The 16,982-nt window shown below is 42.7% G+C and overlaps 9 protein-coding genes across 9 annotated transcripts; 4 read left to right on the forward strand and 5 right to left on the reverse strand.

Moving 5' to 3' along the window:
* Positions 1-75: 75 nt before the first annotated feature.
* L203_101647 (uncharacterized protein) lies at positions 76-3,793 on the forward strand (the record flags this gene model as incomplete). Its single annotated transcript, XM_066211086.1, has 13 exons — positions 76-434; positions 482-572; positions 623-764; positions 815-1,071; positions 1,124-1,808; positions 1,858-1,961; positions 2,012-2,104; positions 2,151-2,278; positions 2,329-2,647; positions 2,703-2,891; positions 2,946-3,065; positions 3,117-3,429; positions 3,483-3,793. The coding sequence occupies 13 exons, from the start codon at positions 76-78 to the stop codon at positions 3,791-3,793; spliced, it is 3,111 nt and encodes a 1,036-aa protein (XP_066067183.1).
* A 95-nt stretch (positions 3,794-3,888) lies between these two features.
* L203_101648 (uncharacterized protein) lies at positions 3,889-4,509 on the reverse strand (the record flags this gene model as incomplete). The annotated part of the gene is made up of 1 exon (XM_066211087.1): positions 3,889-4,509. One exon carries the CDS (start codon positions 4,507-4,509, stop codon positions 3,889-3,891), a length of 621 nt encoding a protein of 206 aa, XP_066067184.1.
* An 826-nt stretch (positions 4,510-5,335) lies between these two features.
* Positions 5,336-6,738, reverse strand: L203_101649 (uncharacterized protein; the record flags this gene model as incomplete). Its single annotated transcript, XM_066211088.1, has 7 exons — positions 5,336-5,411; positions 5,470-5,597; positions 5,671-5,931; positions 5,982-6,270; positions 6,322-6,437; positions 6,504-6,560; positions 6,670-6,738. The coding sequence occupies 7 exons, from the start codon at positions 6,736-6,738 to the stop codon at positions 5,336-5,338; spliced, it is 996 nt and encodes a 331-aa protein (XP_066067185.1).
* A 450-nt stretch (positions 6,739-7,188) lies between these two features.
* On the reverse strand, positions 7,189-8,067 carry L203_101650 (uncharacterized protein; the record flags this gene model as incomplete). The annotated part of the gene is made up of 1 exon (XM_066211089.1): positions 7,189-8,067. The coding sequence occupies one exon, from the start codon at positions 8,065-8,067 to the stop codon at positions 7,189-7,191; it is 879 nt and encodes a 292-aa protein (XP_066067186.1).
* A 414-nt stretch (positions 8,068-8,481) lies between these two features.
* Positions 8,482-9,793, forward strand: L203_101651 (ribonuclease HII; the record flags this gene model as incomplete). The annotated part of the gene is made up of 8 exons (XM_066211090.1): positions 8,482-8,635; positions 8,699-8,707; positions 8,758-8,829; positions 8,882-9,036; positions 9,085-9,141; positions 9,196-9,389; positions 9,440-9,625; positions 9,682-9,793. The coding sequence occupies 8 exons, from the start codon at positions 8,482-8,484 to the stop codon at positions 9,791-9,793; spliced, it is 939 nt and encodes a 312-aa protein (XP_066067187.1).
* Positions 9,794-9,867: 74 nt separating this feature from the next.
* L203_101652 (uncharacterized protein) lies at positions 9,868-12,714 on the reverse strand (the record flags this gene model as incomplete). The annotated part of the gene is made up of 5 exons (XM_066211091.1): positions 9,868-11,192; positions 11,245-11,527; positions 11,582-12,305; positions 12,357-12,604; positions 12,655-12,714. The coding sequence occupies 5 exons, from the start codon at positions 12,712-12,714 to the stop codon at positions 9,868-9,870; spliced, it is 2,640 nt and encodes an 879-aa protein (XP_066067188.1).
* Positions 12,715-13,052: 338 nt separating this feature from the next.
* L203_101653 (uncharacterized protein) lies at positions 13,053-13,480 on the forward strand (the record flags this gene model as incomplete). Its single annotated transcript, XM_066211092.1, has 3 exons — positions 13,053-13,317; positions 13,384-13,394; positions 13,457-13,480. The coding sequence occupies 3 exons, from the start codon at positions 13,053-13,055 to the stop codon at positions 13,478-13,480; spliced, it is 300 nt and encodes a 99-aa protein (XP_066067189.1).
* A 110-nt stretch (positions 13,481-13,590) lies between these two features.
* L203_101654 (uncharacterized protein) lies at positions 13,591-14,415 on the reverse strand (the record flags this gene model as incomplete). Its single annotated transcript, XM_066211093.1, has 5 exons — positions 13,591-13,665; positions 13,726-13,823; positions 13,870-14,058; positions 14,109-14,184; positions 14,233-14,415. 5 exons carry the CDS (start codon positions 14,413-14,415, stop codon positions 13,591-13,593), a joined length of 621 nt encoding a protein of 206 aa, XP_066067190.1.
* Positions 14,416-14,639: 224 nt separating this feature from the next.
* Positions 14,640-16,816, forward strand: L203_101655 (uncharacterized protein; the record flags this gene model as incomplete). Its single annotated transcript, XM_066211094.1, has 6 exons — positions 14,640-15,169; positions 15,222-16,178; positions 16,228-16,363; positions 16,417-16,551; positions 16,604-16,734; positions 16,783-16,816. The coding sequence occupies 6 exons, from the start codon at positions 14,640-14,642 to the stop codon at positions 16,814-16,816; spliced, it is 1,923 nt and encodes a 640-aa protein (XP_066067191.1).
* Positions 16,817-16,982: the final 166 nt, after the last annotated feature.

Raw genomic sequence — 16,982 nt, forward strand, 5'->3', positions numbered from 1 at the left:
TAACAGTAACATTTATCTTGAATGATAGTTATTATATAATACAATTATAATTCCAATACTAATTCGATTAGCAAAATGGAAAATAAGAGAGAGGAAACCAAGAGGTTGGAAGATAACTCGATAATAGAAACCGCTCTGAGCTCAGAAGCAGGTCCTTCCACCCAGTCGTTGCTCTCTAGGACCTCTTCTCAATCTCTGTCGCCGTTGTCGTCTAGAAAAGGCAAGGAAAGGGCCAGTGTGCCAGAAAAAGACGATGAGGATGAATACAAGGATGAGAATGTATCTGGAGAGATTAGTCAAAGTGAGATTGAAGGAGCGAGCAAAGGATCGGAAAGTCAAAAGTCGGTCAATGGATACAGTCAGGATGAAGAGTCTAGCAATGATGACGAAGGAAGCAGTACCGAAGAAGGGAGTGATGAGGAGGAAGAAGAACCGTTGGTTTACCATGGCTGCTTTACTACCCAGCTAATATGTCTCTTAGGGCTTTAAAGTATAGCAGATTGAAAGGGCGTATACCCGAGATTCTGGCTAAAGACTCTGCTTCGGCGATAGCTGCATCTCAAGCATATATTGTGCGCTTGGCTATGTATACGAATGACGATAATTCTGACATCACTCCTAGGCATTGGGCACGCATAATGGAATGGTCCATGTGCTAAGTTATGAAGGAACCCAAGTCAATGTCTTTAGACCGCATGCCGCCAGCGTTACATGTCTGCGTATAGACGAGACGAACGATTTTGTTATTACATCTAGTGTAGAAGGCGAGCAGTTTTACGGAAAACGTTTGTAGTATGCTCACGGACTAGTACAGGAAGAGTTGTTATACATTCTCTTACAACACCAGAATCTTATGCCTTTGACTATAAACGCCCGATGAAAGCGATTGCTATAGAGCCCGACTTTGCCAAGAAAAAATCTAGAGCTTTTGTTTGTGGTGGTATGGCGGGAAATCTCATCCTACAAGAAAAAGGTTGGATGGGATACAAGGAGCAAATCCTTCATTCCGGAGAAGGCCCTATATGGGCTATAGAATGGAGAGGAAATTTCATTGCTTGGGCAAATGATTTGGTATGTGGCGACGTTGAAATACGGCGAAGAATGGCTCATGAGTTGTTGGCAGGGCGTCAAGATCTATGATACCAGCTCAAGCCAGAGGATAGGTTACGTTGATCGTGGAAGTTTGGCTCCTCGAGCGGAGCTCTTTAAATGTACCCTTCAATGGAAAGATGATCGCACACTGCTCATCGGCTGGGCCGATTACATCAAAGTGGTTCGCATACGCGCTCGTCGTTTCAACGATCATGCTTCTGGAAATCTTCCTTCTCTCTCGATTGAGATGACAGCAATTTATCAAGTTGACTGTATGATATCAGGCATCGCCCCATTCAATGACGCATATGTTACTTTGGCATATGTCGTGCCGGACAGATACGATAATGAAGCGACAGACAATCCAATAGAACAGAAAAGAAAAGCAGCCAACCGACCAGAGTTGAGAATCATTGACAAGGGAGAGGAGATCAATGCTGATGCACTGAGTCTCACAAACTATCACATGTATGGGTGTAACGACTATGCCTTGGTCAAATCTCAAAAGCCTAAGGATGAATCCTTCTTGGTGATTAGCCCGGCGGATGTGATCCTTGTCAGACCAAGGGACAAGGCTGATCATATCGATTGGCTGGTGGAAAGAGAGAGGTTTGAAGAAGCCCTTGAAGCTGCTGAGGATTTACAGAAAAAACATGGAGGTGCTTTAGACGTCAAAGCGATTGGGCTGAAATACCTGAATCATCTCATTGCCATAAGTGAGTCACTTGAGATAAAAGTCTGAATGAGGCTGATATTCGCTTTCAGAGCACTATGAACAAGCAGCTGCGCTCATACAAAGGGTCCTAGGGGAAGATGTTGAAGCGTGGGAAAGATACATAGACATGTTTGTCCAACATCACCAACTACCCGTAGGTTTCATGCACCACTCTGTAAATCTAGCGATTAATCTTGTCTTAAGGCAATCATTCCCCATATACCTACTCAAAGACCCAGATTAGGGAAAAGAGTCTACGAATTGGTTTTCTCGTACCTGCTCGTGAACGATAAGAATGTGAGAATTCAATTTTTAGTCTAGAATTGATGCTTACATCATGTAGGCTTTGCTGAAGACTGTAACATCTTGGCCAACGGAAATATATGATCTTGCGGGTATAATAGAAGCGGTAGAAGGAGAACTGAGGGCTACACATGATGATCCTATCTTACTTGAATGCCTCGGTGAACTGTCAGCAAAGAGACGCTCTTGCAAAAGGCCACAACTAATGTCCAAATTAGATATCTGATTAACCGTCTTCCAGCTAAGGCCCTTCCCTACTTTCTTCGCTTGCGCAAGCCTTATGTCTTTGAGCTTATTCGAGAACATAACCTTTTTACAGCTGTACAGGATCAGGCTCTTCAGCTTGTTTCCTTCGATCAAGAGAGAAGACAAGCTCGATCTCAAACGAGGTTAAAGGAGGAAAGTAAAACCGGAAAAGCTGAAGGAGAAGTTGAGGACAAACAAGATCTGGATACAGGCGAAAAATATATCGAAGACATACAGAACAGACATGGGGCGGCTATCCAACTTTTGGTCGATCATGTCCATTCTATACCTGTAAGCTTCTTGTGATCTTGGGTGATAAATGTAGTGGCTAAATACTCGAGTTCAGATCGACAGAGTGGTACGCCAACTAGAAGTGAAGCCTCAGTTTCTTTACATGTATCTTGATTCTTTATTAGACAAGGATTCTCAATTCTGCTTGCCATATAGTAATCGGATGGTGGAACTCTACGCGGCATATGATGTCGAAAGGCTTATGCCCTTTCTGCGTGCCAGCAACTTTTACGATCTGGAAAAGGTGTTGTTCTCTTCTAGGTTCATGCGAAGTCGAATGCTGACTGTTTGCAATCAGGCCTATGCAATTTGTAAAGAACGAGATTATGTGTCAGAAATGGTATTTTTGCTAGGTAGGATGGGAAATAATAAGCAAGCCTTGATGCTTCTCATTGAACGTCTTGGCGATGTCCAGCGAGTATGTCGACATAGGCTTTTATAAAGAACAAAGCTCACATCAAGCTGGCAGGCAATTGAATTTGCTACTGAACAAGCAGATGAAGACCTGTGGGAAGACTTGCTCGCCTACTCTGAAACTCGACCAGATTTCATCCGCGCTCTGCTTGAACATGTTGGCGCAGAAATCAACCCAATTAGGCTTATTAGCAGAATTCGTGACGGTTTGGAGATTCCTGGGCTGAAACCCGCTCTGGTAAAAATTTTACAAACGTCAAGCCTGCAAGTCTCCTTATTGGAAGGCTGTCAACATATCCTGAATAGTGACTGTGCGGTTTTGATGTCAAGGCTACAAATGGCACAAACCGGTAGCCTCAAAGCGTCTGGTGAGTGTCTTGCGCCTGAAACAGCATGTTTTCCGGGTTAACAGTCGGATTAGCGTCAAGCTTATGCCAAGTCTGTTCAAAACCAGCCTTCACACCATCTTATCCATCCCTCATCCTCATATACCTTTGCCGACATCTTGTTCATGCCACATGCGCTCTCCCAGAAGATGTCGAGCTGCCCTTGCGTCAAGGAAACCCGTCGCTCTCGTATCTGCTCATAGACAACTATAAACCCAGTGGTAACGCAGGCTCAGGATGGAAGGCAAGGAATCTGAGCGCCAAGTTGGGATATGCAGCCTCTGTCAGAGTAAGAGTAAAATCCTGTCCCATCTGCGAACAAGACAGCGCAATGTTCGGCGCTTGATAAGATATCTATCACATGCATTATAAATATGTAAAACAGCTCAAGATTTATAACATCTTTCATAAGAAGTATTCTACAAAAATATCACTGATCATTCAAACTTTGTCGTCCTCTGCAGAAAATACCCGTTGCTCATTTGGTGTGTCTGAAATTTTGTCTATGACTCTTGGTTTTGACCCTGCTTCCACATGTACGTTTTCTCGGTATACTGTTTTTTCACCTTGATCAGTACGTTCTCCCCCCGCCTGATTTTCCATTCCCAGCAAGACGCCATGTACCTCTGCCATCTTCCAAATTGAACAACTCCAATCAAATTGAGTCTGAAATCCTCGTCCGATACCACTCAGTCTTTTGAGCCAATTTCTTTCCACCTCCAATAAAAATTCTGCTTGGTCACTGGTACATATGACCGAGCTTGCTACCAAGGTCAACCCTATCAGGACTAGTATTATAGAATACAGTGATGATCGTTGATGCCTGATTTTAGATTGTGACAGTGGTGTGTGCAATGGAGGAAAAAGATGTTTTGAAGAGCGTAGGGGAGTAGAATATACACTATCTGTTCTGGGGCGGTTTACCGACGGCGGCAAGAGATGATTCAAGTGTGGTGACAACTGGGATGTGGCCAGAGGAATCTCATCAGAGAATGCCGAGCAAACAGACAATGGTGTAGAAGGAGTGATGATGACTAGAGGGAGTTTCTGAGCGACAACCATGATGAAAAGACTCCAAAAGTCTTTGAGTTTTGCGGCACAGGCGGCAGCACAGCAACCAAGCAAGTGGCAGATATGTTCAAGTCACTGATGACGATAGGAATGCTGCTAGTGCTGAAGAATGTATGTTCGATATGAAGAAGAAGTTGAGAAACAAAATTGACAAAAGAGTCAAGAATGATGAAAATTAAAACTTGGAAATGTATAAAGGAAGAAGACTGTAAGTGCAAGCACTTCACTTGCCACTCTTAGAAACCCCGCGGGATTATGGGCTTTGAGGATGATAGATAAAGGTTGAATGATTAGATACGATTTCTTTAGATACTTCATTTCGATGCATGACCAGTGCTAGTTTTGCGGTATCAAGACTTTTAACAATATATATATATATACTATTCTTATATAGTATTCAGCATCGACAACTCAGTGAGGCCTCCCTGTGCCTACAAAGACGCTTAATAAATATCCTTAAAATCTAATTTACACGTGTCAAAATAATGTTCATTGTGGATGTTTTGAAGAGTTTTTGTGTCTTATAAGTAATGCAAGTTTACAACATCTGTTGAGATTTAAAAGTTTGGATTTGAGACAAGAAATAGTTGCTATAGGGTTGCATAGACGTCTATGAAGAGATACGATCAATTGGTGTGGCAAGAGGGTGTATTGCCAGTCCATTGAGATGCAGCCATGCCTACAAAAATATTTCGTTCTCGACATGTGAAGACGAAATGCAAAGAGACTTGTATGCAAAGAGAGGCAGCATGTGACACTCAAGAGACCGACTGGTTGAGGATAGCGATCATGAAGCTAAATTGTCCATGAAGTCGGTTTAAGAGCTGAGACAGTAGTCTCTTTCATCCCGATAGGATTGGTAAGCATTGCTTCGATACAAACGTAGCTTTACTCTATCCCTCTCATCAGCATCTCTATCGTTTGATCACAGTGGATGGTTAGGAAGCTTACTTGTCCCTCACAATCTCTAATGCCGTTCCATCCTCGCTTTCCTCAATCCCGCCGCCATACAGGCTTACTTCACCAGCAGCGCTCCAAGTAGAAAGATTCCATCTAGACCATCCCCAATTTTCCTTGATCTAGAGGGAAGAGTTAACATGGGATTTTACCAAGCACGTTGTATGGAAGTGAATGCCAAAGACTCAAACTCGCCTCGGGTTTCTTATGCGGTGCCACCACAATCAACCATTTTGCTTTACCGCTCAACTCGTAAAGCAAAGCAAACAATCCTGAAGGATTGGTAATCAAATGAAGAGCAAAAGAGCAGATGATGATGTCCCATATTGGGGCTTCAGGATTGTTTGAGTTGTCTTCGTCTAGAGCCGCTGGCGGCAATTGCCCTTGAGCAAGTTCGGTGAAGGACATTGGATAACACGATCGACCAGTACGACCTGTGTATGCTGAAGACGTATACTAATATGAGGTCAGTTACTCAGCTCTATTATACTAGGCTAAGTTCTTACAGGATCCGTAGCGACGATATCTATTTTGAACCTCTCTGGCAGTCTGGGAGGTAGCATGCCACTCCCTCCATTCTTGTTGCGAGTTGATTGGTTCATTTGAGAAGGCACCATAGGTTTGCGTATATTCTGAGGGATGAATGCTGGTCTTGAAGGTTGATTTGATTGAGGATTGAACCGCAAAAGAGCGAGAGGATCAGGAGCTGAGTACAGCGTCTGTGAAGAATGAGAGAGTGAGACCTCTCGGCAACCAATTTGAGCCCATTCCAAAAGACATAGGGTAGCTTCGCCGCTTTAAAGTCTCATTAGCCCAGTCTGTCTGGTCCATCTTGTCACTGATCACCTTCCTGCCGCCATATCTAGAACCTTGAGAGGTTTTCTTCCTTTAGTTTCGTCATTGCCTGAATACATGGACATCCCCTCTTGATCCCACCATTTATTCATAAGCTCCCATAACACCTACACCAGCCCATTAACGACCTGCCAGATGACATACACTATCATCGTCTTGTACAAAACTCTCACCTTTTTTATGCCAGGAAAGAATGGGTTGCGATAGGTTGCAGCAACTTTGCGATAATACTAGAAATTGTACCAAATTAGCATAACAATCTTATACAGGCGAGCTTAATCAATCGATCAATAACTATTTGGAAGTCTCAAGATGTATCGACCTCTGCTGTCAACTTACTTCTTCAACACCGTATTCGTTGTAGTTGTCCCGCATTGCATGCGAAAGGTTTCCGTGTACAGACTCCATCTTTGTCGAGATTTTAAACAGCCAGAAATTTCAATGCTTCGCTATACAGCAGCTTGTATTTCTTCTTTTAAGCAAGAGAAAAAGAAAGAAAAGTAAAAAGATAAAAGATTATGAAAACAGATATAAAAATGGCCGTTCCTGGGACAAAAACCGACGGAAACTTGTCAAAATGATGGTTTTCATTTTGCAACCATAGAATGGATTGACCAACATCTGAATTTGTATATTAGAGTTTTCAAGACCGGTTTATATCTTTGGGCAGCTCTCCAATAGTTGCTTCAAGTGATCAATCATGATTGAGAGCAGTACTAACCAGTGGGAGCGGAATCTTAGAGAAAAACGTACGAATACATTGCTGCATTTGTCCCTTAAGACGTTGAGCATTCAGTAAACAACAAATGTATGGTAGAAACATTCGCCCTTGCTCTCAAAAATCCACGAACCGATAAGCTAGATGCTCGACAACTCCTTCTTCTTCCTTCCAATGATGTTTTTAACATCGACCAAGCTGGCTAAACAATTTGGATACTCTTTCTGCACCTTTTCCCATATCTGTCTCGTAGGTATCCCCTTAATCATCTCTCTGTATATCAACTCCTTCACTTTGGGAGTGATAGTCCTATGTCGAGCTTTGGGATTGTCTTTGGGTAATATTGGGGGGTGGTTGTGAGTGTTGATGAGGTCAGTAACGGGGGTAAATATCCAGCTCTCCTTCATATCCTCTTGCACGTAGAATGGACCTTGATGGTCTTCTGGCGGTTTGTAGTCTTCATCTCTCAGGGTAACTCTCCATTGACAGCCAGTCTTTCCGGTTCGTTTGCCTCTTTGTCTTAATTGCTCATGCCCTGGCCCTCTCGTGCATCTATATCTTCCCCCGCGAACACAGGAAAGTGTGACAACATGACGATGAACGTCGGAATGAGTGACGATAATGTCAAAGTTGTTGGCGAGAGCAAATGCCCGGACGCTTTCCTCAGCAACTTTGCGGCTGATAAAAGGGCCTCGCGGGGGCACAGGACTAACCAAATTACCTGTCATATCGATAGTAAGGACACTGGTGACGGCTGGAAAAGATACACTATCGATAGAAACAAGGGTAGGGTCGGGTGTGTATGTGGAAGGTCCAGCAACGGCATTTTGAAAGTTCTCGCGTGAAGAAGACAAGACGCTGCCAACATTCTGATTCTCTGATGTTACATTAGCAGATGCTTCATCCATAGAAGCGTCGTTCTCCTCGATTACAGAATGTAGCGCGATTGGGTTTCCTGCAGAATTGCCTTCTGCCAAGAGGCTTGGTTGAGACTGACTGGCAAGAGCCGGGTCTATCATTGCGTCTGATGTATGGAAATTATTGTCCATTTGACTCGAGACTGACATGATTGCGCTTCAGAGCCTGAATATAAAGTCAGCCGCCAGACTGTGAATCAAATTCATTCCGTTCACCGTTTAACAACCTTGCCACTCTGGCAAGACCGACAAAAACCCTCCCAAATGTATGTATCCTCTTTTTGTTGTATTCTATGCTCTATGATTGGATAAATTTTATGCGTATACAGATTATATTGAAGAAAATGAAAAAAGAAGATTGGGACACCACAAGCTTTTAGCAGAGCGGAAGCAAAATAAAAACTTAAACTTTATCCAACCCTTCACTTAACAAAGTTCTTTGACGTGACAAATCATTTAACTTTACGTTTTCTTTCTTTTCTCTATATTACGCGTCAAAATTTTGTTTAAAAAAGAATGCCAGCTGCAGCCGACCCTGTCAATCTTGAACGAATTCCCCCGTTGCGAGAATCTTATGTTTTCCACTCACCGTTACCTGATGATTTTGGCAGAACAGAGGCAGAACAAGAAGAGGGTTGGATGATGGGTATCGACGAGGCCGGTCGAGGGCGTAAGTGTCGTAGAGTTGGCAAGGCCATTTGCTGCTGAGCTATGCTCACAATCGCTAAACTAGCTGTTCTTGGTGAGCAGAATGGGCATGATAGGTTGCAATCGCGACTTATGGGATGATAGGGCCCATGGTGTATGCTGCTGCATACTGCCCATTATCATTCAAAGAGACCCTAGAAGGCATAGGATTTGATGGTAGAAACCTTTTCTCTAGAGCAGTGTTTGTCCATCTGATTCATATTTTCAGATTCCAAAGCTCTCACTGCTAATACTCGCCAAGTCCTTTGGGAATCATTCAGTGCAAACTCACCACTTTGTTACTCATCTTCCACATTATCTCCTCAAGATATCTCGGCAAATATGCTGAGAAAAGTCCCTGTAAACTTAAACAGACAGGCAGAGGTAGGTTCCCGTTCCGTTACAAGCAATGGGCCTCTGATACATATGTAGGATGCTACAATAGGGCTGATTGAAGCTGCATTAAATCGTGGTGTGAACGTCAAAGAGGTACATCCGATTCCTTCCTCTTTTGTCGCGAAGCATACTCAAATAGCCGTATAGTGTTATGTCGACGCTTTAGGCCCGGCACCACAATGGCAAGCTCGACTTTCTGCACTATTTCCCACTATTGCCTTTACAGTATGCCCTAAAGCGGACAGTTTGTTCAAAATTGTTGGTGCAGCTTCAATCATAGCCAAAGTCACCAGAGATCGTTACGTCCATGGCTGGATTAATCCAGAAGATATCAAAGATGGGTATGGACTAAAAAATCTGTCAACGAGGGGTTTTATTCATGTTCACACAGGGTTCCTACATCCAAAGGCGAGATGTGCGGCGAAGTTAATCGAGGGAGCGGCTACCCTTCAGATCCAAAAACACAAGCATACCTCAAGGGTTGCATAGATCCAATCTTCGGATACAAAGGTATTGTTAGGTTTTCATGGAACACTATCAAGGTTTTGCTAGACAAACAAGCTATCGAGTGCAGATGGTACGTCCTGGGGATTGTTTTGTACATACAGACAGTAAAGCTGATAGCAGCCTTAGGATTGATGAGGCTGATCAGAAATCTGCTATTAATTACTATTCAATAGATGCTGACAACGGCAAGCCAAAAATCTGGAGGGATTTGGGCATCACAACCGTCGGCGAACTTTAAATACTCTTGGGTTCCTTCATAGTATCTCTTTTCGTGTTGTAAAATCAACCATGCATAATATTCACAAAATAGTATTATACAATTTTCCCATCTCTCAATTTGCACGTCTCAACCTTAACTTGTCTATCCCAATGCCAACTTCCCAAAACTTCGGTCTCCCACCAGCTTGTCGTGAATGGATTGACTAGTTGTGGATCATCAATTTCTGGTCTATAAGCTCCGTCTGCCATTCGTTCTTCCGTATTCAACATTCCCTCAAGCTTAGGCTCTTTGCTAATAAGTGCACGGGCAAAAGTGATCGACTGCTTGGCTGTTGATGGGGGGAAATGAAGGGCACATTCTGTCAAACGCTTCGCGAACGCTGCAGAGCGATAAGGAGGTGAGCGTGAGTGACGAGACATGAATATCGCATCCAAACAACGAAAGAGAAGAGCTGAAGTTGAGAGTGTGTGAACGGCACCTGAGCCAAAATTTGACGAAGCAGGTAGAATAGGAGGATCCTCAATACCGGTATCAAGCGATAAAGGACGTAAAAGGGCGAAAAGTTGGCTGATGAAATCAGACAGGTCAATGTTGAGCGCTTCCCCTTGGCCAGAAAGCAGGTCGAATGCAGTAACAATAGCCAGGAGCCTAATTCGCACCTTTCGACTAGCACCAACAGGGTCTGTTTGGTCCAAAAGAGACTCGTCTTCACTTTCTCCTTGTTCTTTTGATTGATCGCTTGCATCGGTCATTATTTTCCTCAAGACGACAAGTAAATCTCGGAAAAAATCGATGTTGATAAAGTGAGCATAGGTTGATATACCCTCAAGCGCCGCCGGTAATAGTGGTGTTCTTTTGACATTCTTCACAATGGAGAAGTACAGCACAAATAAATTCTTTAAAGTCTCTGTTTGTATCTGGGCTCTTTCCTCCTTGTCAACTTCAGCTTCCGCTTCCGCCATTTCTTTTTGTACTTCCTTTAACTCCTTCTCCTTCTTCCTCTGATTCTTTGTAGCCCACTTTTTTCTCTTGTCAGACTTGAATTTTTTCATCCGCATATCATCCTTCTTTTCGTACTTTTTACCTTTAGCATTCTTTCCTCGGCGCATTTGATCAAGTTCATGTTTCAATCGAAGATGTAATAAGCAAAAGAGGACGTTAGGATGGACCTGGTAATGCCGTTCTTTAATCATCCTCGCCAATAACCGTACAAGTGTTTGGGCATGGACACCACTGATGTCATCATGGAAAACTGAGATAAAGCATTGAAGGACCATATCGGACTCGGGGTCCCAGCCGCGACGACCTAACCGACCAACAAGAACTCCCATGATATTTTCGGAAAAGTTGAAGTGAGTTACAGATTTCAACAGGTCGCACATGCATCGAAGGCCAACATTGGCAAGAGTGCTCTTGGCTATATAGAAGATAAGTCTGTGGTGAGGCAATCAGGAGAAGTCTGCGCTTACCTCTAATCTCAGTCTCAAGCGTCTTCAGATAACCCTTGTAACTTCTCACGAGCATTTTCTCTCCTTCTCGTAATCTCCTCACTTCGTCTCTTACTTTTTCAGCTTTTTCCAAATCGGTAAGTTCACGAATTCTATAACCCGGGATAAGGTCTTTGTAAACAGCAAGCTGAGAAAGAAAGACAAGACCACGAATAGACGCAGGAACCGGAAGAGGATCTCCACCGTCCTCTAGCGAAGGAACAGTGGAGAGTCCGAAAGATTGCAGTCTGGTCAGAAGTGGGCCCTATAAGTAGATGGATTGAGCCACTTGTTTTACATGGTTATTTGCGTTACCCACAATATCGACAAGCTCTCCACCAGCTAGAATCTCTGAACATATTTGCGCTACTTGCTCCTTGGCAGCATCCAACCTCTGGGCGTTTTTCCATCCCTTTTTGCTTACAATCTCCGCAATTCCCATTCTACCAAATCTCCCTTTTTGCCCAGCCATACGTTGTGCTTGAGCCTCTTCATCACTCTCCCCTTCCTCTTCACTTTTCTCCTCTTCCTCAGACTCTGGTTCAGAAATAGGTTTTTTGGAGGGAGGAAGATCAATTTTTGTTGATCCGTGGACCATTCTTATTTCACCAGTAGGAAGCTTGATAGGTAGTCGCCCCACTTCGACTTTGTTTTCTTCATCATTATGACCATCGTCTTTTTGAGCCCATCGCAGACGTCCTTCAAGCTCGTAATCAGCCTCTTCATCTTTTTGCGCGTTGCGTTTTCCTTTTTTTGGTTGTAAAACACCATGGAGAGGATACTCGTCAGATGACCAATCTAAATCACCCCTGTCTGATACTTCATTTTCTGAATGTAAACTCCCCTTCTCATTTAACCCAAAATCGGTTTCCGAGCTTATTTCGCTTTGAAGATCGGAATCAAATCCAGAGTCACTATCAAATTCATCACTTCTCTCAGAGCTCAGTTCTCGTGCTGAAATATTCGGTTTGGCATTCTGAGATTGTGGTATTTGTTCGCGTGCTTTTGATAGTTCGTGAAGACGCTTGGTTTCTTTAACCGAGCTGCCATGTTACTGTCAATCACAAGCCAATATATTTATGATTGAGACACACCGGCTTAAAGTGACAGGATCGAGTGAAGCTAGGAATTCTGCCCCTTTTATTTCAATATCTTCGCCAAGATTGTCTAATTCATCGCTATCTGATTCTTTGTCCTCATCGCCATTATCTCGCGCAAAGACGCTTTTGGGTACGGGAATGGTTTTTTGATCCCTAAGTTTAACTCTCTTGGGCTGATCTTCCCTACGTTTGAGTCTTCCATTTTCTTGTACATTGGTGGCCTTCACTTTTTTGCCAGAAGACTACAAGCTAGGATAAGCTGTAACCAAAATATGAAAAGGAATAAGCATACTTTTGATTGTGTAGAAGCAGCCTTTCGCTTCCCTAAAACTTTTGCTGCTGGCTTTCCCATTTTCAATAAAGACAGGCTGATATCAATTCAGATTTTAAATTTTCCAAAATACATCGTTGAAAAAGATGAGGTATCTTTTTCTGGCTCGACTTTTTGATTCCGTAGATATTGCGGAGGGCACCGCTTTCCTTTTACCTGATGATGTGGCTACTCAACTAGTTTTAGAGCAAAAACCATTTTTATTTAAGATCTGCAAGTCTACAGTTCATTTATGACTTGAATTATCCAACATATAGCTTACTTGAACTGGGAGATTTCCTATCACCCCATTCAAAGAGCAACAAGACGTTATAGACATCATACGATACCAATTTCTGCTTTCTCTCATCCCTTATTCAATGTCTACTCCCAAGAAACCTATCGCACTTGAGTCTTCTCATGTTTACCTTCAAATCACATATTCTTTTTCCCAACCACCTTCGACCTCTGTAAATAATCCCATGTATCAAGTGAAATATCTAGGTCAGGTTGGGGAACTAGAGGATGTAGGAATTTTTGAGGTGATAAATTTAGATGGGCAACCTATCAAAAGAAGCGATGAGAGATGGGCACAAGAGCAGGACAAACTGTTGGACGAAGTAAAAATGATAGATGGAGTGAAAGGTGTTCTAGTAATGCCCCAAGTAAAGCAGAGAGCCAAAAGAGACGAATTTTGATAGAACATCATAGGCATTTTGCTTGTGAGTGTAATACTGTGGATGGCTCATTGCAACTACGAGAATACATAGTGACTACAACATAGTACGTGTACACCAAAAATATGTGATTTCTATGACCAAACGTTGTTATACAGAAACAAATCAAATACGATTGTATGAATTATACACTTGGTTATGCTCCCGTATGTACTAGCCTACAGGACAATAACCTTGATGGTTATGGAGGCATATTTGTGACTTCTTCTCGAACCGTTTGAGCCCGCTGAGCCCGCTGTAGGTGAGTAGGAGCAACCTGATGGATGATTAGCAGCCGACTTAATGACCATATCATCAATGCAATCATGCTTCTCACCCTGGCAATCTCTGACAAATTTGCAACGACGGCCTGAAAAGTCTCTTTTGTCTCATCGTATCTTGGAGGCTTGAATATCTCCTCTAGAGGTTTGATTTCTTCGTACAAGTCAACTCGCAAAGTCTTACCCTATCTCATACTTACCATTATCATCTTCCAGCTCATCTGGCAGCCATTCTGCTTCTGTGCGTCTCATTTCCAAGTCCTCTTCCAATAAGTGAATGCCTTCAGGCATCTTTTTCCGCTTCTCGGCGATTCGCGCCTCATAGTCGGCCTTTTCAGTCGAGAGAGCATACATCTTTCTGTCAAGAACTTCATCAAAACCCTCAGTCGCTGTGTATTGTCGGTCAGTCTCAAGTGCTGCGATATTGGGCGATACGAACCTTGCACAAAGTCTTCATAATTTTGCCCATTTACTTGTATGTTGTATTTGACCATTTCAAACATCATCTCTTTCAGCTATAGCCTATCAGCGCCTAAACAAGCCCTTGATTCACAGAAACATACCCGTTCCAGCCTTTCTTTTAACTCATTCCTTAACTTTTCTGCAGCCTCTCCATTTTTTCCACCGGGTACCATGGCCAATCTTGACTCCATCGCATCGGTCATAGCCTGCGAAACATTGCTCTTAATACGAAGCCAGTCAGGCTCAGTGTCAATCACTACTCTTGCAATAGTTTGATCCGCCATAGTGCCTACTGCAAAAGTTATTGGTTTTTCTAGAATACAAAAAGATGACAGTTTTGTACGAGTTTAAGATATTTATTTATTTGTTGTTGTTGGAAGAGTGAAGTACTGTTACGTAATAACCTAGTATTTGTTTTGCTTCCTTTTTGTCCTTTCTCTTAATTTGTTATTTTCCATCCAACTATATTGATACATAATTTGCCTTCAAGCACTAAATTCATCAATTGATGGGTTTTTCTAGGACCAATAGCATATCCTCCAGACACGGTCCCACTGATTCAAACGACGCTTTACGAGCAGCTCAGTTATGGAAGAAAAGTCTGAAAGCTACAAACAGCTCGGATTATCCGCTGATTACAGACTCTTCGCCGAGACATATAAATGACGAGAACTGTAACGCAAGGCTTGTTAGAGAAGCCAAACACACAAGAGATACATATGAAAAAGAAATTCAAGGTGAAAGAGCTATCAGTGCCTCTTTACGTGAGAGAATAGCCCTACTTGAAGAAAAAGTATGGAAGAGCACAGCAGAAGTTGAGATTGTAACGGCTAGGGAGAAAGAGGCCAAAGTATTTCTGCAATATATTGAGGAGCAGATGCTACGAGACAAAGACGCACGGGAAAGAGATCGCAAAGATCTTCAAGATTGGGTGCGGAGAGACAAAATTAGCGCCGAAAGGATTAGTCGTCTACAAGAAGAAAGAGACAAAGCAATTGAGGAGATTGGCAAATTACGCAATGACAGAGATGCTCCCGGGTATGCAAGAACTACAATATCTCTTTCGGTAGGAAAGCTAAGCATTTACTAGTTTAACAGCTCTGCAACAAGTCAATCCCAATATTACCTTGTCTCCTTCGCATAGCTGTTCAGACGCTCTTACCAAGACTTCTTTATCACATCCGGTCTCAACTGGCTTTTGCATGTCCCCCGAACATCTTCAATTACAACACAATGCAATCAAAGCTGCATACGACAAGTTGCTACAAAAACATGACGAAGACCTTCGGCATTTTCGGACTTATGTCGCAACGCAGAAAGAAAGAGCTGAAAGAAAGAAAAAGAGGAAGGAAGAAAAGGCGAATAAAGTCCAAAGCTCTGCTTATAAGGGCCAATTAATTGAAGAAACAGATGAGAAATACAATGCCAAAACTGAGACAGTCAATCAAAAACGCTGCGATCATCAAATACCATCGCCTCTTAAACTGGTTGCAAAAGTTGACCATGATGGAATTGAATTTTCAGCCCGCACCTCTGTACGGTCGGCAACGTCGTCAGCAACCACTACTACCCATATTTCTTCTGCAAAGGCAAAAACCTATGAAAAAGCCCTGAATCACGCAAATTCAAAACCATCAACCTGCTTGATCGAGCCGCAAATTCGAGCGCCAGAGCAACAGCAGACAAACACCGATGCAAATTTCCTTTCTCTCTCTGCTCGAACTTCATCTACTACTACAACTTCATCTAAGAACAGCCCACTTATCAGAGATAGATTAGGTTCTAACATTATAAGAAAAGCTGTGCTTTTGCGTACTGTCGACGAGGGATGTTATCATGAAAAACCATCATATTTGCCCCTCACGGATTCCATCGCATGTAAGTCGTCAGAATTGAATGTTAAAAGAAAAGAGATAGATATGGAAGGCTTGTCTCCTGCGGAAAAAGCTGCAAAGAGAAAAAATATCAGTAAATTGTCGGCACCCAAAAAGAAAGAATTGTATAGAGAGTATAAGAGAGGTGGACGATATATGGTTCCACAAGACTTGTAAGCAGTCAATATTTGGCTGTGAGTGTCAGAGCTCATCAGGATACAGACGACCAGATATCTTTGAAGAATATGCAATTGACCCACAACAAAACGAGGGCGCAGCTTTTGCTTTTCATAACACCAAACGCAAAAAAGCTGAGAGAAAAACCATGCATGGCGGGGATTGTGAATGTTGCAAAGATGCAAGTTTATAACCATTTGCTCAATATCTTGTGTTAAGCTGAATAATGAGCAGTACTACGATGCAGTAGGGGTGATGCCTCGGTTCAATACAGGACCTGAATGGAGAGGGGCGAGTGACTGCCCCGAAAAAGATGAACATGAGGGTATTAAAGAACATCGAGATAAGATTTCTCGACATCGGGAAACAGTAAGTTTTTCTTGGCCACTAAATCATCATTTATGCTCAAAATTCGTCAAAGTGGATCAAACCACCGACTCCGCCAGGTTATTGGCAGATAGGTTTTCCGACCACTCAAGAGGTAGAAGAGCAGAATCGAAAAGCAGATGAGATGGCTGAAGACAAGAAAGAACAAATCAGGAGAGAGGCCGAGTATGTGCCTTTTTTTCTTACAAACACTGAGCGCTGATTTTCTTTCAGCCAGAAAGAGAGCAGATGGCGTAAGAAAGTATAGGTGAGATGAAAAAACGAAGCCAGACAAAAAACCTTTGAATGTATTCCTACAACATTCTGGAGAATTGTTCATCTGTATCTATAATATAGTGTTAAATATAATTGTATGCCCCCTATATCTCATTATAGACATTAGCAACATCTATCGTTGTAAAGCAGACATCATA

This window comes from Cryptococcus depauperatus, chromosome 2 (assembly GCF_001720195.1).
Source record: "Cryptococcus depauperatus CBS 7841 chromosome 2, complete sequence".
Classification (NCBI taxonomy): Eukaryota; Fungi; Basidiomycota; class Tremellomycetes; order Tremellales; family Cryptococcaceae; genus Cryptococcus; species Cryptococcus depauperatus.